Raw genomic sequence first — 22,702 nt, 5'->3', positions numbered from 1 at the left:
GGGGATGGGGCAAGGGAGAGCCTCTGACTGGCCTTCAATGGGGGCAGTTTGCCTAGCAAGGACCAATCAGAGGCCCGGCACATCGTCAGAAGCACCCAACGCTTTTTATGTGGTATTATTATTATTATTCATTGGCCCATCCTTGAGTTTATATAACTTTTATATAAGGACTGAACTAGACAAGACAGCAAAGACCCCTGTTATGATCTTCCTTGGTTTGTGAACAGCTACCTGCAATAACAGCTACCTGCAATTAGAGCCTCTTGTGGCGCAGGGTGGTAAGGCAGCAGAAATGCTGTCAGAAGCTGTCTGCCCATGAGGCTGGGAGTGATCCCAGCAGCCGGCTCAAGGTTGACTCAGACTTCCATCCTTCCGAGGTTGGTAAAAGGAGGACCCAGCTTGCTGGGGGGTAAACGGTAATGACTGGGGAAGGCACTGGCAAACCACCCCGTATTTAGTCTGCCATGAAAACGCTAGAGGGCGTCACCCCAAGGGTCAGACATGACCCGGTGCTTCCACAGGGGATACCTTTACCTTTACCTGCAATAATATAAGATGGTCAAATTCTAGTGCCTCAACAATTCATCATAATAGGGCTTTCATAATATTACTTTGTAGAAAGACACTTCATTTAATGTTAAATTTAACAAAGACTTTGGTCTTAAAGGTGTCTCAGTATTCGAACATGGTTCTGTCGCTTCAGACCAACACAGGTGCCCACCTGTATTCAGATTTCAGCAACTGATGCTGCTGTGTCTTAAGTATAATAAGTTTTATTTTAAGCAAGTTGTATTCTTTGATTTTGCTGTTTTAATTTAGGAATGCTATCCTTTCACTTTTGCATTGCCGATACGCACTTCTGGAACGTTAAACATTACATATTCTTTCAATTCTTGCATATACATTAAAAGTGGTTGGGTGAGAACATTTTTGTGTATGTCAGATTTTGGTTGAAGCTAAAAAAGCAAACACCCCATGAACACTCTCGCAAACAGAATGTGAGAAGTTTAGAAATACAGATATCTGAATTGTTTGTTTTCCCCCACCATCTAGGAGGACTTCCGGAATAAGGTTGAAGATTACATTAATCACTATGCAAGATGATGAAGAGCGACAGCAGTACATTGGAACGCATATCCGGTGGTTGACTGTAACTTGATTCAAAGCGACACCAAGCCGGGAACGTCCTTGTCGTTTGCCCATGTTGTTCCCAGAAGAAAACACGCTTCACCATAGTCCGCGTCACACGGAGAATGCCCTGCCTCAGTCCGGCCAGGAAATCATACCTGTTGGTTGAAGAAACTATTTTTGCTTTACTCTTTAATGTCTTTTCTGAAAACGTGCTGTCTATCCAGAACTGAGATATGCCTCAGACGTTAAAAGAAATCACCATTAAGGTTGTATGTCCTACTTAAAAAAAAAAAAAAAAAACTTTCCTCATGACCAGTAGCAAGGAGTGGTATGCTTACTGGGACTTGTAAAAGTTGGCCAATAAAAGTAAGCTTCGTTAAACATGAAGAGACAAACCGTTGTTTTCATAGAACTGAATTAGTGGCAACCCACCTTGCCCTGAAAAATGGTAGTTTCATAATCCGAGTTAACACCTCTTGTGGATATTCCTATACAGTTGCTGCTCTCAATTCATATCCGGGCTCCAGTGTTCTTATTTTTGGAAAGAAGCTAGTAAAATGGAAGTGTGCATATAAATGCAGAGTACCATTTTGGGGGGGAAATCTGGCGTTTTACATGCTCTCACCATGAAATGGCAAGTTTTCTTTTCTTTTTTACATAGTATCATTTTAATACCTGCAGTTCTGTTAGGGAACTTGACATGGAAGACTGTCATTGTAACAACTGCCCCATGTTCCAGAACCTCCTCCATGAGAAAGTCACACACCTTGACATTTCCGTATTCATGATCTCAGAAGCGAAGCCTTGAGTGGTGAAGGCCCAGTGGATGAAAAGCACGTCTGACGTGGGAAGGCTGCATGCATGAGAGACCACAGATCCGTTTTGAACAGAGAGGAGGCGTGTACCTCGGGAACTAATTAAAAACGAATTCCACACAGAATGTATTCTGGTCACTTTGGTTCTTCCTGATGTGTAGCAATCAAAGCTGATGCTCAGTACTTTGATATTGTTTAATTGGCCGAGGACTTAAAGGGAAAAAAAAATGAGAAGAGCCATAGTTATTGAAATAATTTAATTCTGGGATCACCTAGAGAACTAGAGTGTGTTTGGTTTATGACAATAAATTGCCATTACAGCCAGAAAGAAACATTTGTGTAGTTTCATGGGTATGTTTTATGTAACATTCACCCCACAGAGGGTTTCCCTGACAGAAATATTTCTGTCAGTAGCGTTCAACTTTCTTACCTTCCTCTATAAGCCCCAAAGCTTATAGATTCAGTTGCAGATGGAACTTGTGGAGGGGGGGGACGGCATTCTGGGGAGCATTTGGGGCTTCCACGGCAGGTACACCTGTGCGTGTGTCAGAGGAATATTTCCATCAGCGGAAAGGACATGTGGGATCTAACCCAAATTCACTAACTAATACTAGTGGCAAGGAGTGGTATGCTTGTAAAAGTTGGCCAATAACTCCCTTGCGGAGTCCCGCAGGGGGCAGTCCTCTCCCCCACACTTTTTAACAACTTCATGTGCCGTCTGGCTCAGCTGGTGTGGAGCTTTGGGCTTTGTCACCAAAATGTGGATGACACCCAACTCTATCTCCTGATGGACGGCCACCCAGACTCCCCACAGAAAAATTTCCCAGATGTTTGGAAGCCGTGGCTGTATGGCTGGAGGAGGTGGTGCCAAGGGCATCCCTTTCAGTGCTCCTGTGACAATTATGTATTAATCATGCCTAATAAAGATGGGTAGCTTCCTCTGCTGTGTTTAATGTGGAAACACATCTACTGGTGCACCCCCTGAAATGGAAATGGGCACAGACTTGACATCCATTGTCCCATCCCAGGGAGCGCAACAGTAGATGGCAGATGGCAAGGCCTGGCATTAAGCCCAGCTCACTGCACTGCTGCCAGTCTTCCACGGGCAGTCCTGCCCTCAGGAGAACTTCAGAAGACGGTGGTGGTGGTGCAGCCAGTGGGGCTCAGCGACAGCCCTCACCATCCATTGCCTCAGCCGTTATGTGGAATGTGTTTCCACATAATGGCTGAGAATTCCCATTGTCGTAAGATTTTTTCATCATCAGTTTTAGCTCTGTTATCTAATCATCAATTTAAAACTGAAGCCCTGCCTATATTGTAGTCCCTCTGGACCTGGATCAGTGGATCAGGATCAGTGGACCTCTCTTGACTGTTTCAGTGGAAATATCAAAAGAAACCTGCACTTCTCATCCTCTGTATTGCAAAAGGGCTTGTGAGAGCAGGTTCCTCATTCCAGTTTTGCAAAATGTTTCTGCTCTGCCCTTGCTTGATCATTCCTGGAGAACAGTCTTCTATTTATAGGGTGTCTATTCTGATCTCTTGAAAGTCTGCACCAATCCACCCTGAGGGAAATTTTAAGGTGGTCTCTGCTCCTTTTAATTGATGCACCCTGAAATTGGCTGTTCTGTAATTTAGAAGTCTCAATGCTTCTTTATTTTAAAAGCTGTCTTTCGATTCCCCCCCCCTGCCCCCTCCAGCCGTAAAGCTTAACAGTGTACGCCCAGGATCAAATCTGACTTTTCTGGGCAACGTGTTCTAGAGGTTTGTGGCAGGACAACTTCAGGATTTTCAAGATAAAACCAATATTGTTGGTTACTTTCAGTCCTAACTTTAAGTATACATGAATGTCAACCAAACTGGCAGTAACTGGCCAGGAGAGAGGTCTTGGAGTCATGGCAAATAGCTCACTGAAACGCCAACTCAGTATGTGATTGTAATAAAACCCCCAACAAATGCACTGATGGGAATCTTTAGAAAGGGGATTGAAAACAAATCAGCTAGTATCATAATGCTCCTATATAAATCTATGATGTGGCCTTGTTTCGGTCACTGCGACCTCAGCAAAAAGTTGTTGTTGCAGAAAAGGGCAACAAATGTTTCATGGGATGGAACAAGACCTAGCGAGAAAGGCAGATGTTGCTGGCACAATGCTATCAAGTCCAAAACGTTTGACTTCAAAAACTTTTAACTTCAAAAGACAGAACTTTACACAAATGGGGAACTAGTTAGAAGGAAGCTAACGGGAGCCTGCATAGAAGGCACTGCTCCGGTCAGGACTGGCACAGCCAACCACCCACGCAAAAGAAACCATAAAAGGCCATGGAGACTTCTTTTAAAATGTGAAAGGCCTGTCCCAACAAACTTAAAAGAAGACTGGCAAAAGACAGACGAGTCAATAATTAAGCACATATAAGAGATTTTGAGGAGCGGATTGCTAGAACTATCAAGGCAAACAAATTTCTGTACTGGCTTAAATATATCCAGAGTAGGAAACCAGGCAGATACAGAGTTGGGCCTGGGGTGACCCAGGAATGATCCTGGATCAACCCTTGGGAAAGAGCAGCACAGAAATGGAAGGAAGGAAGGAAGGAAGGATTGCTAAAAGATGAGGAAACTGCAGAGCAGCTCATTGAGTTCTTTGCATTTGTGCACCATGGACATTGGGAGAGCCAGTTTGGCCACCCCTACTAAGAGGGATGAGCCTCTTGTGGCGCAGAGTGGTAAGGCAGCCGTCTGAAAGCTTTGCCCATGAGGCTGGGAGTTCAATCCCAGCAGCCGGCTCAAGGTTGACTCAGCCTTCCATCCTTCCGAGGTCGGTAAAATGAGTACCCAGCTTGCTGGGGGGTAAACGGTAATGACTGGGGAAGGCACTGGCAAACCACCCCGTATTGAGTCTGCCATGAAAACGCTAGAGGGCGTCACCCCAAGGGTCAGACATGACTCGGTGCTTGCACAGGGGATACCTTCACCTTTTTTTACTAAGAGGGAAGATCCCTTGAGCAGCTCAACTAAAATGTCATGATTTTGTGAGTGTTCTCACAAGAGAACACTCCTTGCTCCTTCTGGACCGTTTATGCACTGGAGGTTTCATGCCGGGCTGCAGGCTGGAGTTTTAGTCGTGGCAGGTTGCCCCACATCTTCCTGCACCCACACAGGGGAGCATTTGGCCCAGTGCACCTTATCTGCCCCCGATTTGTGCTCCTGCACAAGAGCTGGGGCAGTGAAGTTCCCAGTGTATAAGCAGTCCTGATGAGACCCTGGGAGGTCCTGCCACCAATGACTCTTAGCAGTGTCTCCTGCCAGACTGAGACATATATCTAGGACTCTGTGGCACCCATTGCAGCCCCACCTGGTTGCTGCACCTCCTGCTACCAGCTAGTTCAGGGAAACAACATTGGCCTTTACAGTGGTCATGCTCCAAACAAGGAGAGCCTCTCTCCTGAGCCCCCTGCCTCCCAGGACTACTCATCAAGTTTGCAGATGACACCAAATTGGGAGGACTGGCAAATACTCCGGAAGATAGAGACAGAGTTCAACAAGATCTGAACACAATGGAAAAATGGGCAAAGATGCAATTTAATAAAGATAAGTGTAAAGTTCTGCATCTGGGTCAGAAAAATGAAAAGCATGCCTAGTGGATGGGGGATACGCTTCTAGGTAGCACTGTGTGAACGAGACCTTGGGGTACTTGTGGATTGTAAACTAAACATGAGCAGGCAGTGTGATGCAGCGGTAAAAAAGGCAAATGCCATTTTGGGCTGTATCAACAGAGGCATCACATCAAAATCACAAGATGTCATAGTCCCATTGTATACGGTAGCGGTCCCCAACCTTTTTCCAGTTGAGGACCGCCTCCTGGGTTGAGGGAAAGCTGCCGGCCTGGCCGCATGCACGCACGTTTTCACCAGCAGGTGGCGCTAACGCGCATGCGCAAAATAGCCGGCTGCTTCGCTCGGGGCCTGGCGAGCTTCTCGCAGTGGGGGGGGGGGAAGAGGCAGGTACGGTTGCTGGCAGCCCAGCACCAAGGCCTTCGCGGCCCGACATCGGGCCACGGACTGGGGGTTGGCGACCCCTGGTATACGGCACTGGTCAGACCACACCTGGAGTACTGTGTGCAGTTCTGGAGGCCTCACTTCAAGAAGGACATAGATAAAATTGAAAGGGTACAGAGGAGAGCGACGAAGATGACCAAGCCCTATGAAGATAGGTTGAGGGACTTGGGAATGTTCAGCCTGGAGAGGGGACATGATAGCCCTCTTTAAGTATTTGAAAGGTCACTTGGAGGAGGGCAGGATGCTGTTTCTGTTGGCTGCAGAGGAGAGGACACGCAGTAATGGGTTTAAACTTCAATATAGGCTTGATATCAGGAAAAAGATTTTCACAGTCAGAGTAGTTCAGCAGTGGAATAGACTGCCTAAGGAGGTGGTGAGCTCCCCCTCACTGGCAGTCTTCAAGCAAAGGTTGGATACACACTTTCTTGGATGCTTTAGGATGCTTAGGGCTGATCCTGCGTTGAGCAGGGGGTTGGACTAGATGGCCTGTATGGCCCCTTCCAACTCAATGATTCTATGATTCTATGAGTCTAGGACCACACATCAGATATCTAGACCACAGAAAACATGGCATTTCCCCCAAAAGATCAGACATACCAATGTTTAGAATATAAGAAAGTTTAATAAACAAATAGAAGATGCATGTTCAGCTCACACAACACAGGCTTAGCAAGTGAACAAGGGTGATAACACACAGGTTTCTGTCCAAACACCGGATACTCCGTAAATCATGTTGAATTTTAGGATAAGCAACATTTACTTGAAGTTACAGTGTGTTAAAGAGTTCGTGATTATGTTGTTATGTCTCTAGAGCTTGACTCCACTCCATTGTCCTAGGCTTTGTGGGCCATATAGAGTCCTTTGGTGTTAGTCCAGCCTTTCTCAACTTTTTTACCATTGAGAAACTCCTGAAACATTCTCCAGGCTCTGAGAAAATCCATCATGTAGAATATGGTTGGGAAACACAGCTGTGAACCCTCCTCCCCATCCCTTCCAAGCCCATCAATGACCATTTGGGGGGAGGGGGGTGGACACGACCATATATGGTCATATTACCTGATAAATTTTTTAAATATTTTACAAATTATTAACTCCCACCCATTCAGGAAATCCTCCCAGGGCCACTGAGAAACTCCAGGGTTTCATGAAACCCCTATTAAGAAAGCCTGGGTTAGTCTATCATGGCTTATACATGAGGAAGGGGGGGGGGGAAATCTGCCTTTTTTATAAGGGTGGCCTCCCTGTCTCAAACAAAGAGCTCCCTTCCATCTCTTTAGTCTTCCAAGCTCTACCTGTGATTTTCATGCAGGGTTCAGCCTAGGAAGCCATTAGCATAACTAAGAGCCTGGATGCTCTGTGTTGGTAACTCAACACGTCCCATCTCTAACCTCCCCTCCCTTCTGACAGCTGTCACTCAGCAACAGGCTTCTTGCCCAAGGACAGAGAGAAGTAAGAACAACTGAAACACTGGCGTGAATTCTTGGGTGGCTGGCATTTCTCCACAGCTGTCAAACTATATTATTTATATTAAATGTATTAAATCTCTATACCACCCTCCCCAAATGGCTCATATGTTAGTTTGGATCCTTGTCATTGCTCAGTGGGGCGCAGCTGGAACTGAAAAACAGAATTCCATCTTTTTACTCCTGTCAAAAAAAAAAGATTATAACCTTTATGTCGTTTGTACGACAGCGAAGCAATATTCTTTCACGAATTACCTGACCGAATAAAAGGTCAAAATCATGAAACAGATGTGTAGGAGTTGACCAAATAAAGGAAGCCAGGAATAGCCCAAAGGCAAAGTAAATTTGTGGGGCTTTAAAGAGGAGTCATCAGTACAGACGTGACCGAATCAGAAAGCCCTCGTATTACACCTTGATGCATTTCCTCGCTCGAAATTTCCTCGCTTGGCAGAATGATTTCTCCAACTCAACAGTGTTTTAGAAATGTTTGTTTTAAACTCTGTATTTATTCCAGTGCTAGAATAGCCAGATGTTCTTCGCTGCAGCTTGCTTCAGGTTCCAACGTGAATGAATGCGAGGTCCCTTAATGGGCGGTTGGGATCCTTCCAAGTGACTTTTCACCCACAGCAAGAAACCAAGACATGTGCTTCTAGGGAGGGAAGACCACGACGTTCAGACGATGCCTTCGCTGCGCTTGCTGCGCCACACCACCACCGCTGTCATGAGGAGGGTGACGAGGATCGGGACCACAATGAAAGGACACAGGATGGCGTTGGGGGGGTCGTGCAAAGCCCTCCCGGAGACGGGGCAGCTTTTGAAGTAGTGCTGGTGAATGGTTATGAAAAACTCATTCACCAGTTGGTTTGGCCAATAGCAATCCAGCTTCGTAGCGATCAGGAAGGTACAGTTGATAAGTTCCCCGTACCAGCTGGAAAAAAGTTTTTAAAAGGATGTGCGTTAGAACCTCACAACGTTCCGGGCCGGCTGCCAAGAGGATATTCAATGAACCTGCATGCGATGACAGCTCCTGGATTACCTGCGAGAGATTTCCCACTTCCAACTGGCAAAACACACACAACTCTTCCCCTGCCCCAGAATGTCCTTTACAGTTCTGAGCACCCAAAACACAAATTATACCACAGAACAGCTTCAGCATCTCTAAAATAACTGCATTGATGAGACATGTATTTTTACTTATTTGCCTCATTTATTTTTGCCTCATTTATGGCCTCTCTCTCTCTCACTAAACTGCAAAGCAGATCCATGGTCTAAAACAAGTCCCTCAAACTGCACTCCAGTGGGACTCCAAAGGTGAGGAAAAGTCTCTGAAGAGGGATGTCAAATGGATGAGGGCACCAACAGAGACCCAACTACAGCACAGGCGATTCCAGGGTAAGAGCCTGGACAGCAAAGCTGGCTTCTTCCTGAGAATCTATAACTTGTATGATCTACCTCCAGGGAGTAGGTAGGAGAGCCAGAGAAACAGAAATGAAACAATAATATAGTTTCTGGGAATGGGACAGGAAGATCACAAACCAGAGGAAACGTTCCTTCGATCTGCTTTTGGGTGAAACACAATTCGTTAATTAATAGAAAAATCCAGCTCTGTTTCCCAACCCCAGTTTCCATATCTTGCTTATGTCTGTTCACACAGAATTAATAAAGATTTCAGATTGGATCACTGTAGTGTAAGAGTGTTGGAGCCAGTGTGGTGTGGTGGCTAGCAGTGCTGACTTCTAATCTGGTGAGCTGGTTTTGATTCCCCGCTCCTCCTCCACATGCAGCTAGCTGGGTGACCTTGGGCTCCCCACAGCACTGATAGAGCTGTTCTGACCGAGCAGTAATATCAGAGCTCTCTCAGCCTCAGTTCCCTCACAGGGGGTCTGTTAGGGGGAGAGGAAAGGGAAGGTGACTGGAAGCTCCTTTGAGACTCCTTTGGGTAGAGAAAAGCAGCATATAAGAACTAACTCTTCTTCTTCTTCTTCTCCTCCTTCTCCTTGTTCTTCTTCTCATTGTTCTTCTTATATGCCACATTTCTCTACCTGAAGGAGTCTCAAAGCAGCTTACATTCGGCTTCCCTTTCCTCTCCCCACAACAGACACCCTGCGAGGGAGGTGAGGCTGAGAGAGCCCTGATATTACTGCCTTCCCTTCCTCTCCCCACAACAGACACCCTGCGAGGGAGGTGGGGCTGAAAGAGCCCTGATATGACTGAAGAAGAAGAATTGGTTCTTATATGTTGCTTTTCTCTACATGAAGGAGTCTCAAAGTGGCCTACATTCGCCTTCCCTTTCCTCTCCCCACAACAGACACCCTGTGAGGGAGGTGAGGCTGAGAGAGCCTGGATATGGGGGCCCATGGAGGTCAGTACTATGCATGCAGACCAGCAGGAGCACTCTGGGGTCCCAGGCAGGAAAAGGCCTTTCACATCACCCACTGCCTGGTCCTTTGATCTGGAGATCGAACCCGGGACTTTCGGCATGCCAGGCCACTGGGCCACAGCTCCTCCCCTCAGCTGCAGGGTCTATCCTGAGAAAGTGGCACCCCACAAGGACCTGCTGTCCCAGGCCCTTTGAGGTTGGGGGGGGGGGCGTTTAAACGGAAAGAAACTGTCTCAAAAAAACGCCCAGGTTGTTTTTGTCCTCGCCTGCCCTCTGAAAACCACTGGTGCAAACTGCTCTTTGGGGGGAACGGGGGGAAAGAGCGTTATTCTGAGGGCAGCAGCCGAGGCGGCCTCCTTGACTGGGGTGCCTCCTTCTGCTGAAATTGGAACCATTTTACTCTTCCTGGATTAAACATTTTTATTCAGGGAGGCTTTTAGAAACCGTATTGCTCCCTGACAGCCAAGAGGCACAGGCGTAGGCCTGGTGGTGTAGGAAAGGCCCTCATTGGAACAGCCCGGGTGGGTCCTGCCCACGTTCCTTTCCCGTGGCGGAAAGAGATCCGGCTGGAGATCCGGCACTTACCCAAAGGTTTTCTCCCAGTCACACCACAGCGTCTGCCCGAGGGTCTCCATATCAGATTGGAACTTGCTGACGCAGAATTCCTGGACGAAGGTGCTGTAGGCGGCTTCGTGGCATCCTGAGACCACCATCAAGTGAGGGGCTGGAGTGGGGAGAGGAGAACAAGCAGCGGTGCTCGGTTCACGGTCCATGTTTTAGAAGAAACGAAGAGGCGCTCAATGCCTCTCCCCCTACCCCCGACACGTAGAACGAGTGCAGAGGACACACACGGACAGCGGCTTCTGTTTGCAACCAATTATGGAAGCCTGAATTAAATTCCCCTTCCTTGAACCACCTTTGAGACGGCAGGGCAACAGTTAACACTCGGCTTAAGCACGGTAGCGCTAAATTCAAGGAACAAACGGCAGGAGCTTTAACAAGACCTATAGAGCTCTGTATGGTTTAGGGGTATCTATTCTTTAAACGTGGCCAACCATGAGAGTCCTTCTGGGAGGCTGTGCTTTGGGTTCCCCCCCTCCACTTCCTGAGATTAGGCAGGGGTGACCCAGGGGAGGGTGTGCTCAGCTGTGTCTGCCCCTTCTGTTGTCCTCTTCCACCTTTTTGCTTCCTTTGTCATTCCCTCCCAATGTTTTAATTGCTGTTTTTATGCCTTGCCTTTGTATGTATGTTAACTCCCTTTTCGATCATTTTAATGCGTGTGTTGGTGGGGGGGCAGGCGGGATTAAATGTTTTTTAAATGGTGGCCAATAATCAGCTAACTCTTGGGCACCCAGAGCCGGCTTTTGCAAAGTTGTCTCACCGCTTCCTTAAGTACTCTAAGGAAAATTTGCTCTTACAGAACTCAGGACATCTCTTTGTGATACTCATTCCACTCACGTTGGCTTATGCATTTTTGATGTACTTTAGAAGCAGATTTTCCTGTTTCACTGAGAGGGGATCTAATAACCATCTTCGTATCTAAAAGGCTGCCATGTAGAGTAGCGGTCCCCAACCTTCTTGTAGTCGAGGAAGAGAGGGTGGAAGAGAGCCGGTGGCCTGGCCGCCGTAGCTGCATGTAAATGCGCACATGCAGTTGCCGCGCATACACGTTTTCGCCACTAGGTGGCGCTAACACACATGCGTGGCAGCTCTGCGCGTGCGCGTTTGTGTTGCTGACGTGCCGGCAGCCATGCCTGCCTCTTCCCCCCCTCTCGCTGCAGGGGGGGGAGGCAGGCACGGCCGTTGACGGCCAAGTACCATGGCCTTTGTGGCCCGGTACCGGGCCGCAGACCGGGGGTTGAGGACCCCTGATGTAGAGGATGGAGCAGAGTTGTTCTCTCTTGCCCCAGAGGGACAGACCAGAACCAATGGGATGAAATTCATGCAAAAGTAATTCTGTCTAAACATCCAGAAGAAGTTCCTGACAGAGCGGTTTCTCAGTGGAACAGGCTTCCTCGGGAGGTGGTGGGTTCTCTATCTTTGGAAATCTTTAAACAGAGGCTGGATAGCCATCTGACAGAGAGGCTGATTCTGTGAAGGCTCAAGGGCGTGGCAGGTTACAGTGGATGAGCAATAGAGTTGTGAGTGTCCTGCAGTGGGTTGGACTAGATGACCCAGGAGATCCCTTCCAACTCTGTTATTCTATGATTCTAGGAAAATCCAGAAGAAGCAGAGTGGCTTTTTTATTCTCCACTTTTCACTACTTGAAGAAGTCTCAAAACTGCTGACAATCACCTTCCCTTCCTCTCTGCACAACAGATACCGTGTAAGGCAGGGTGAGGCCGAGAGAGCTCTGAGAGAACTGGGACTGGTCCAAGGTCACCCAGCAGGCTGCATGTGGAGGAGCAGGGAATCCAACCCAGTTCTCTGGATTGGAGGCTGCTGCTCTTAACCGCAACACCATGCTAGCTCCAGCTGCAAAAGCACACCCTCAAAAAGTTCAGTACCCAACGTGTGCCGAATGAAAGAAGAATGCAAGCTCAAGCAGGGTGTCCAGCAGCAAGAGAGGCAATTGGCGAAGGTTATTCAACCTAGGCCTGGTTTCCATGGCCATATATGCCTTATCAGGGCCAAAAGTATTCTGCACCAGCCATCTAGTGAAAGAGAAGGCTTCCGATTACAGTGGTTCTCAACCTTCCTAATGCCACGACCCTTTAATACAGTTCCTCATGTTGTGGTGACCCCCAACCATAAAATTATGCCAGTGTTCTTTCACAGAAATTAAACCAAAACTGACCAATGGCGTGAAGATCCATTGTTCATGATTGGTTATGAATTGTATATAAACTGGCGGTTGCCTGCAGGAGAAGCAGCAACAGTAGCAGCCCCCGGCCAAGCTGGTCACCCTGCCGCAACCCCTGTGAAAGGGCCATTCGACCCCCAAAGGGGTCCCAACCCCTAGGTTGAGAACCACTGCTCCAGAAGAATGACAGCTAGAAACAGGGTCCGGGGTAAAAGTGGTGGTTTAATGTATAACACCAGCCACAATTTGCTCAACTGGAAGAAGGAAATGGTTACGTTTCCAAAGCTGCACATGTTTGCGCAAGAGACGCACATACCATTTGCTAAACATTAATCGCACTCTTGACCTGGGCACAGAATGTTGGCAGCTCCCTACTTCCTCTAGAGAGATCCTGGATGTAAAAACAGCCCATGAAATCCAAGAAGACAGGACTGTCGCATAGCCAAAATAAGACCAACAGCCGGCGAAAAACAAGAGATTAGCTTCTTCCGGCTGAATATATAAATATATCTCCTCCAATGTATCCATGGCATGTGCACTAAACTCCAGTATGTATTATGACTAAGAGAGGCTGGCGGGGCAGGTAGTCTAAACCGAGATCTGTTCAGTGGAAAGCGAATGCTGATCCTGCAATTATGGTAGCTCCTCTTTAATTGGCACCTGCAGAGAGAGTTGGAGCAGGTGTGAAGCTCTGGCATGGCCTTCTCTGGTCGTCACCCCTGCAAGGGACGAGCAACCCAACTGTGAAATCTGGCACTGATCTGAACTCCAGATCCTTCCACTGACTGTGGGAGATTAAACGTAGTAAGAAACAGATAGGGGGCATCTCCTGCCAGACCAGGAAGCTGAGCTGTGGGCCACGCAGTCCTTTAGCTCTGCAATCCCAGAAGATGTTGAAAACTAACAGAGGGAAGACAAGAATAGATCAAAATTTGGCAACATTCTCCTTATGCAACAAGTATCAGATAGGCATGCAGGTGCTTGAAAAACCTGATGATTTTCCAGGGCAGAATAAAATGACCACTGGTTCCTCACCACAAAGGGTCCTTCTCCTCCAAGGTTTAGGAGGACATCTGGGTGGTGAGTGGGTGTTCCCCACCATGCAGTGAGGGAGTCAGAACTGTTCTTTCACTTCCTGTCTCCAGTAGTGAGAGGCACCGGTCTTCAGTCGGGATTCTCCAAGACTGCTAAACTCTATGAATTACTAACAATAACCATTAAGGAGTTACTCAACCACAACACATAGCTGTCAGAACAGGAAACAGAAAGACAGGCAATGACTATCCTAACAGGAGTTCCATTTCAAATACATCAGAAATTCCAAACTTTCGTCTTCCTTAGTTATACCTAAATCATCATCTTCAAACTAGGTGATACATCACTATACTAGCTTTCAATATATCCTAATTGTTAGCTCAAGTGCATAGATGAGGTGGATGATGGCAGTGAGACAAGGGAAGAACAAGATGTCCTACTACACCTTCAGGGGAGGTCTATGGAAGTCTACCAGAGCAAAAATTAGAGAACTTCTCCCTCATGCTTATGTTTATTTATACCCGCCACTCCCAGCCAGCTGACTCAAGGCTGCTCATATCAAACAAAACAATGGTTAAAACACAGAACACAACCCACCCAACCCACCCTCTTCTGTAAAGCAGTGGATAACATATGCCACCTCAGATCTATGGTAGGGTGTTCAGAGGAGAGACCCGGCTGATGTTCTACCAACCTGCCTCAACCAAATGCCTGGTGGAAGAGCTCCGTTTTACAGGCCCTGGAGAACTACAAGAGCTCTGCGAGAGCTTCTCATAGCAGTCCTGAGAAATTGGAAATATTCTGGGGGCTATTAAAGGGAGACCTTGAACCAGCCACATTGCCAGACAGGGAGCCCTTGACAGGTTCTGGCATCTGCTGTAGGTGGGAGGGCTTGGAATTGCTCCGATCTTGCGTTTTGCATGGCTACAAGATGGCTGCTGCTACAGAGTGACCCTGCCAATGCAGAGGTAGATTCAGCTGTCTTTTCTTCACTGAAGTTGCTCTGGCTGCCAGGAAGGAGGCAGATGCCGTTAGCGGCATGGAGAGGAGGGCAAAGGGATTATGAAGTTAAAAGTGGAAATGAAAAGGCAAAAAGCCAGGAAAGGTAAGCTAGACTATCTGCTCCCTCTCGAGGCAGGAAAAAGATGGGTGCCTCCCACCACGGGAGACAGGAAGTGAAAGAATAGTCCTGCCTCCCTCATCCTGTGGAGGGGAACCCCCATTCACCAACAAGATGTCCTCTGCCTGAGAGGGAGAACAGCACCCCAGCCCTGGAAAAGGCATCACAGTGGCTTTCTTTCAATGTGATCGCAGGACCACCCCCCCAGCAGCAGAGCCTAGATAACTGTTACCTGTCCATTACAGGCTCACACATCTTGAATGGGTTTAGGGGGATCTTTCAAACCTTGTGATAGAGAAACAAAATCCCACCATTACCTGGTCAGCTCCTCTGATAAAGTATGAAGACACATACAGGTTCATTCAACAACTTTGTCTGGTTTCTCAGTTCAAAAGAGGATAAATCAGCAATGCAAGTAAGCTTAAGCTAACTTTTATAACACACAATATATATAATCCTACTAATTTTCCAAGGGAGACATAAATTGGACATTTCTCTTTTGATCCCAGCACTCAGCCTGTATTCTGGGACAACAATATGGGCCCAGTATCATATTGTGGTTAAGAGCGGGGGCTTCTAACATGGAGAGCTGGCTTTGATTCCCCACTCCTCCTCCTCCACATGCAGCCAGCTGGGTGACCTTGGCCAAGTCCCAGTTCTCTCAGAGCTCTCTCAGCTCCACCTACCTCACTGGGAGTCTGTTGTGGGGAGAGAAAGGGAAGGTGATTGGGTAGAGAAATGCAAGTTTTAAAAACTAACTCTTCTTCTTTCTCCCCCTTGTTTCTATACATAGGCATGTCGAGCCTCCTCTCCCTCCCAAAATAGCCAATGATGTGCCTGAGGGGGGGTGGGAGGAGGACATAGCTATGCTTCCCCTTCATATTCTGCGTGATCGTACCAGTACTGGGGATCCTCGAAACCTGAAGAATGCTTCAGGGGTTTCTCAACAGTATAAACGTAGAGAAAGACTGAGTTACAGTTCTGAGAATATATTGCTTTTCTGCCAATGTTTGACAGGCATCCTACGCACACACCATCGCTGTATTTCTGCAGTTAGATAAGTACACAAATGCACACCCAGCCCTGCTTATCTGCTTTCAAGCTTCGTGTAGTGGTTGGGAGTGTGGACTTCTAATCTGGCATGCTGGGTTCGATCCCGCGCTCCCCCACATGCAGCCAGCTGGGTGACCTTGGGCTCGCCACGGCACTGATAAAACTGTTCTGACCGAGCAGGAATATCAGGGCTCTCTCAGCCTCACCCACCTCACAGGGTGTCTGTTGTGGGGAGAGGAAAGGGAAGGTGACTGTAAGCCACTTTGAGCCTCCTTCGGGTAGAGAAAAGTGGCATATAAGAACCAACTCTTCTTCTTCTTCAGTAATCTCAGGGCTCTCTCAGCCTCACCTCCCTAACTGAGCAGGAATCTCAGGGCACTCTCAGCCTCACCCACCTCACAGGATGTATGTTGTGGAGAGAGGAAAGGGAAGGTGACTGCAAGCCGCTTTGAGACTCCTTCGGGTAGGGAAAAGCGGCATATAAGAACCAACCTTCTTCCTCTACCTGCCAGCCCAGAATGCACTGTGTTTAGTGAGCATCCTAGTTCCAGAATTATTGCCTCTGGTTTCAATGGTCGTTGCACCCCAGTTAAAGGGCAGGTAAAGCGGGAAAGATCTCTGACAGGAAGAGCTGTTAGAAAAATGGGGGGGGGACCAGAAAAATATCTAACCACTGGGTTAAATTCTAACATGATGCTCTAGTGCAGGGGAGTCAACCTATGGTCCTCCAGATGTCCATGGACTACAATTCCCATGAGCCCCTGCCAGCATTTGGTCATGGGAATTGTAGTCCATGGACATCTGGAGGACCACAGGTTGACTACCCCTGCTGTAGTGCACATAGTAATTAGGAACGAGCATGAGTAACCCAAGCCATTAGCACCAAGTAGGAGGGCAATACCATGCAAAGCAAGTATCATTAGGGCCAGTCATTCAAACAGAACACAGGAGGAAACCTGCCAACCTAGGAGAAGACTGGCACAAGGCAGAAGAGGGCAGGATGTTAAACAATTCTAGAGGATCTGGCCTCCCTCCCTGCAAGACAGAAAATACACAAAACTACCAACCGGCCAACAGGATCGAGCTCCCTCTATAAGGTTAATGAGGTGGCTTTGATTATAAATTTGAGTATAATTTAATAAGCATAATTAAATTTAGATGTGAAAAGTGTTTGTCAATGTAGAGTTAATTGCATTAATCCTGATGTTGCCCTGAGCCAACCAGGAAGGGTGAGCTATAAAGTTATGATTAAATTGTGTTTTTATTTTTGAAAGTCAGGCAGGAGAAAGAGGCTGATGAAACTCCTGGAAGGAGCCTGTTTGGTATAGTCTTCTCCCCCCCCCCCCCCGGTTGAAGAATTACCAAACGAAAGGCAAGCTGCGGAAATGATTCTGCCGGGGGCCAGCCCCTGCAGTCAGGATGGTTTGGACAAATAATTGCTATTGCACCTTTGCGAACCGTCCCCAAATCCTTCACCCAAGGCTAGATCTTGGAGCCCTTACTGACACTCACATCAGCCCTTGTCTTATCAGCCTGTCCATAAACAAGCAGATGGTTTGCTACGATTCGAGCGGATATTTAAGCACTAAGATTTTCATTTTTAGGAGCTCTCCTGTATTGGGGCCGCAAGCCTCTATTTATGAAAAAGGTGACCGGTGCGCCTGGCCACCACCTGATGGCTGCTTCAGAAGACCTTCTGATCACATCGGCCGGCGCTCAGCCTGACTCTTGGCATCTGTCCATCAGCACCACCATCCCCTGGCTCATTGCCTGAACTGGTCCTCCTGGGACACTATTCTTGGCCTGACCACAGTTTCGTAACAGATGGTCATTCTCCTGGCCAGAGACAGAAGGAAAAAGAGACATAGCGGCTTGCTCAGAATTCAAAGAGCAGGCCCCGGAGCACTGCTGGCTTCAAAAAAGGACACTTAATTCCCAAGTGTTCAAACATTATTAAAACATAATAATAAAATCCAATACAAATACCCCCATTTCCACCGGCAGCACCACTCCTGCCCACCCTAATATGCTCCCATAAGAAAAAGGAGAAAGGGAGGGAAACATGGAGAGAAGGGGCAGACCCACTTCGTATTTAGGACGGCGCAACCTCAACCATAGGCCTGGTTTTAGTGGCCCTCTGACAGTTCCACCGGGGCCTGGATCTCAGCCAGCAGCTCATTCCACCAGGCTGGGGCCAAGACCAAAAAGGCCATGGCTCTGGTTAAGGCCCGGCAGACATCTTTGAGGCCAAGGATCACCAGCAAGCTGGTATTTATTGAGCATCATGCTCTCCAGGGGATGTCCTGGGAGAGGCAGTCCTTCAGGTGCACAAGACCCAATCCTCATAGGGCCTTAAAGGTCATTATTATTTTATATATGATTATATTTATATTTATATTTATATTTTATCCATCAAGCACCCTATCTCATGAGACTCAGGGCAATTGACCGCAGAACAAAACACATACAATCAGTATAAAAATATACATTTGGATACATACATTACATTGTAATATTAAAACAATTATTAAACAGTTGTCCGCTCTCCTATCATGGGGTGGGGCTTACAAACATGGTCCATTGCAGTGGGCCGGCTGATTCTGACAGGGTGGCCAAAGGTCCAGCGCAAGGTGGTCACTAATGCCTGCCTCCTGCTACACCTGTGGTGGGGACAGGCTCACCTGCCCCCCAGGTGGCAGCCCACTTCAAATGGCCACTCTGCACCCTGGTCTTTCCTGCAACGCTCCTTGTCAATCCTGCTCCATCACCCATCAACCGCTCCCTGGCAGGCCTCATTCAGGGCTCAGAACCCTCAAACACTTTTTGCCCACCTCTTTGGAGGAGGTCAGATCCCAGCAACGAGGCCTGGGGCTTGATGCTGACGCTGCCGGGGTCCGACTCCGTGTTGACGGTGGCATTCAAAGACGGATACAGCTCTGTTAGGCTAAAGCGTTCTCGCCCCACACAGGATCACCTTCCGGGACTTAACTTGTCCTGGGCCACCCAGAAAACATGCTCCCCCCCAAAAAAACCCCCATCTTCTGCAGTACAAACAGAGCCGCCACAGTTGCATCCCCCCAGAAACCAGGAACTAATCAGATTAGCATTTATTTTCATTTAATCCACTTAGTAGTTGGCTTTTCAAAATGAACGCGTGTGTCCGGATGGCCGGGAGCGGCTGCTGCCTCTGGAAGGGACATTATAGGTGGGAGGAACTCCTTGGCCGAAGATGGGACCCGCGTCTCAGGGTGCCTCTGCCAGCTGCTGGGAAGAGGGGGAAGGGGCTTCCTTCCCTCTATCCCTAGGGTTGTTGGGGCGGCGCAGTCCCCAAGCCAGACAACAGGGGCTCGGGGGAAGAGTCGAGGGGATGTATCTCCTTCTGGGGAGCAGATGGGCAGCGGGAGGGACGAGCAGCACCCGAAGGTGCTCACCACATTTGGGGAGCCCCAGTTCCCTCCTTCAGGTAGGTCAAGAAGGAGGCGGGGGGCAGAGTGTGGCTGCGGCAAAGCCCAGGAGGATCACCTGCAAGGCCAACAACATTGGGGGCTGGGAGGGGGGTCCCTGCTGGGGGGGGGGGCAGGAGCCCTTCGCCCTCTTCCCTACCTGCGCCCGAGGGTGGGGGTCTGGCCCTTTCCCTGCAGACAAGGTGACCCCCCCCCCCCAGACTCACCGCCCAGCAGCGCCCAGCAGAGGCTCAGCAGGGGGAGGCGGCGGCGCCCGGGGGCTCCCATCCCGCAGCCCCGGGCCCGGCAGGTGCGCTCCCCCCTCGACGGCTGCCCGCCCGGCTGCCGACTCTGCTTCGCTCCGCTCCGGCGGGCGGAAGGGCGGGGCGCGGGCACGTGGGAGCGGGGCGGGGGCTGGGCGGGGGGCTCCCGGCCCGGCAAGGGGAGGGCGCAAAAGCGGATTCGCTCCGCAGCCTGGAGGCTCTGCGCCTCCCCCTCCCCCTGGGGGTGCCAGCCTCCAGGCGGGACCTGGGGATCTCCCGGTCCGGCAGATGGCAGAGACCGGTCCCACTCCCGGGTCCACCATCAAAGTCTCCAGGTCTTCTCCAGCGCAGTGTTGGCAACCCCAGTGCGTGCTCCTCCGCCCCCGAGGAAGGGACTTAGGGGCTTTCCAACGCCGTCCCTTCATCCCTTTCCCCATGGGCCGGACTGTCCAGGAGGGGGCGAGGAATGGGTCTTCGGGGGCTTCTCCTTGGAGAGAGTCCCTCCACGGGCCACTCCCAGTGGTGGTGGTGGGGGGCAGGTTGGGGACCCCCTTGCCTTTAACATAAGGTGACCACTTTTGGAGGGACATCTGGGGGCACCTGGCAAATTGTACTTATGTTGAAATTAAAATATACATATTACAATACTATTTTTGCGTTCTATGCCCTCTATGAAACTTTTTGTTGCTCCATATAGACCAAATTTTTAATCCAGAACTCCCCCCCCCCCAGTCAATGGTGTCCCACTTTACCAATGTTAAAACCTGGTCACCTTACTTTAACGTGTCCCAACACAGAAGGGGAAATGCAAAGGGAAACAGACTCTTCCAAAGGGCAGCCCCCGATTGCTGCACCAAGGACTTGGGAAGGGACTTGGAAGTCCAGGATCATGTGGATGCCAAAAGCTTCAGTGCCTGCCGATCTCTCTGGATCCCAGGTCGAGCCAGGTAGGGCCTCTCTTTTCAGGTTGGTTCACGGCAGAGTCCTCGGGGACTTCAGGCTCACATCCTTAGGGAGAACCCATGTGCAAGGAGGAGAGGGCCCAGCAATGCCTGGAAGACCAGAGTCCAGCAATATTTTAGAAGCCCGTGTATTTGGATGTCTCCTCCTAGGACGCCAAGGAAGGAAGATACAGAAACTGACTTTTTCAGACGGGGGAGAGGGGTGGGGGGAGGAATATGAGGCTGTGGAAGTACACCATTACCCCAGGCGTGCAACAAAACCTCCAGAGTATTTGGAAGACTATATTTGGGGGATTACTTAAACAAACAAACAAACAACAAAAACACTTAAAGGGGGAGGTATGTAGTCAACGGGATAGCAAAGAGTTAACTGAAACCTGATTAGGAGTGGGGGGGCGGGGGGGGAAACTCCACTCCATGAATGTAATTTTTTTTTGCATTTCTTTCAGTTCCTATGTTAGCTGGTGTTGGGTTGTAATAAAGAAGTTGTGTTCTGCAGCTCTTGTAAGTACATAGATTTATCCCCCCACCCCCACCCCTCGATTACAAAAGGCGGCATTCCAAACTGGGAGCACTGGTGAAGGTATCCTGGGGCACATTGGAGGAATTCCCTTTCCATTTACACTTCTGAGCTGTCCTTCCCCATGGGGGTGGGGTGTGTGTATGTGGCTGGTTTGTGGCAGCCAATCCCAGTGCAGCACAATATAGCACAAGGCGTGCAAATGCACACAACCTTGCTTTCCTCCTCTTCTGAAGCTCACCACATCTTGTGGAATCTCTTCTCCTTGTAGGAAAGAGTCCTGACCACTACTGCCACCTGGCCTGTCAGGTAGCAGTGAGGGTCCTGAATGCGAGTCACCTGAGCAGGTGGTAGAATCCCAGCTTCTTTCTTTTCATCTCTACCAGGAAGCGATTTGATTCTAAACAAAGGTTTTGATTTTTAAAAACGGATGATGATAACTCTTGAACACTTCAGCAACTCTGTCACATCTCCTAGTGAACTCCAAATATGTTGTCCTGACAAGACTTTAAAAGCCATGATGAGCATGGGCTCAAGGGCCCACGTTCTCCCAAGAACCATCCGAGACAAACCCGTGATTGTCACGGCAGCCATGAAGACTTAAAACAAGCAACAAGGAGGGGAAATCTGAATTAATTAAATGATTTTCTTGATGGAAGACTGCAATTACAAAATTGTTAATGGATTAATATACTTTATGCACTGAAATGTGTCTGCGCCCTTAATGAGCTAGATGAGTCTTCTTATTATTCTAAACTCCTTATATTTTTGGAAGAGTTAAGACATTTAGGTGTTCCTCACGACACTGGCTGAACGGAACAATCCCCCTGACCCTCTGGCCAGCTTGCCAGAGAACAAAAAGGGCACCTGGATTTTATTGCCCTACAAGTGGACCACATCAGTGCAAATACCAGAAGAGGGTGCATTTCAATGTTAAAAAAGTGTTCTGAAAAACACAGGATGAATTTTCAGACTTCAGTGTGGAAGAAAAACCACAAAAGCAACTGGGACAACGTAACGCCTGACTCCAAAAGTGATTGCAAAACAGCTGAAGGTTTCTCAGTGGGAAGGTGGGTGCTTACAAATGTCCAATCGAAGACAAAGAAGGAGGGTGCCGACATCCAAGGCATGCTGCTGCCTATTGCTCCTTCAGGCACAAAAGCCATGCTAACAACAGGACCCCCCTCCTTTCTGAAGCCCACTGACCCACTACAATTATACTCTTGGGCCTCCTAATCAGATGACTCCTATTATTTGCTTCTTTGTTTATAATTTGATTTATATCCCGCCTCTCCTGATGAAGTCGCCTTGAGGTGGCTTACAACAATAAGAACAGCATACTCCATAAAATCACATAAAATTACCCCCCCCCCCCAATTCCACAAAACATTAAGATAACCATGAATGCATAAAGCTAAAGGTATCCCCTGTGCAAGCACCGAGTCATGTCTGACCCTTGGGGTGACGCCCTCCAGTGTTGTCACGGCAGACTCAATACAGGGTGGTTTGCCAGTGCCTTCCCCAGTCATTACCGTTTACCCCCCAGCAAGCCGGGTACTAATTTTACCGACCTCGGAAGGATGGAAGGCTGAGTCAACCTTGAGCCGGCTGCTGGGATTGAGCTCCCAGCCTCATGGGCACAGCTCCAGACAGCATTTCTGC

At 48.7% G+C, this 22,702-nt stretch overlaps 2 protein-coding genes across 2 annotated transcripts in view; one reads left to right on the top strand and one right to left on the bottom strand.

Moving 5' to 3' along the window:
* UBE2F (ubiquitin conjugating enzyme E2 F (putative)) overlaps positions 1 to 2,278 on the top strand; it is a 45,354-nt gene extending 43,076 nt beyond the window's left edge. Inside the window, exon 10 of the mRNA XM_077319307.1 lies at positions 1,054 to 2,278. Coding sequence (XP_077175422.1) covers positions 1,054 to 1,104 — 51 coding nt within the window. The 3' untranslated portion in view covers positions 1,105 to 2,278. The remainder of the gene's footprint in view (positions 1 to 1,053) is intronic.
* A 4,322-nt stretch (positions 2,279 to 6,600) lies between these two features.
* RAMP1 (receptor activity modifying protein 1) lies at positions 6,601 to 22,206 on the bottom strand. Its single transcript, XM_077324192.1, has 4 exons — positions 22,123 to 22,206; positions 19,523 to 19,796; positions 10,427 to 10,565; positions 6,601 to 8,389 (listed from the first exon to the last, which is right to left on the bottom strand). The coding sequence occupies exons 1-4, from the start codon at positions 22,204 to 22,206 to the stop codon at positions 8,134 to 8,136; spliced, it is 753 nt and encodes a 250-aa protein (XP_077180307.1). The 3' UTR covers positions 6,601 to 8,133.
* Between the last annotated feature and the right edge of the window lie 496 nt (positions 22,207 to 22,702).

Source organism: Paroedura picta, chromosome 2, assembly GCF_049243985.1.
Source record: "Paroedura picta isolate Pp20150507F chromosome 2, Ppicta_v3.0, whole genome shotgun sequence".
NCBI classification, from domain to species: domain Eukaryota; kingdom Metazoa; phylum Chordata; class Lepidosauria; order Squamata; family Gekkonidae; genus Paroedura; species Paroedura picta.
The sequence above is the reverse complement of the archived record's forward strand: the minus strand, read 5'-3'. Positions and strand labels throughout refer to the sequence as shown.

Coding starts and splice junctions, on each gene's coding strand:
- RAMP1 (XM_077324192.1), bottom strand. CDS start 22,206: ATGGCTTTTGTGCCTGAAGGAGCAATAGGCAGCAGCATGCCTTGGATG. Junction 19,797..22,122: donor TTGTCTTCGATTGGACATTT/GTAAGCACCCAC, acceptor TGGCACCCCCAG/GGGGAGGGGGAGGCGCAGAG. Junction 8,390..10,426: donor GACTGGGAGAAAACCTTTGG/GTAAGTGCCGGA, acceptor ACTTTTTTCCAG/CTGGTACGGGGAACTTATCA.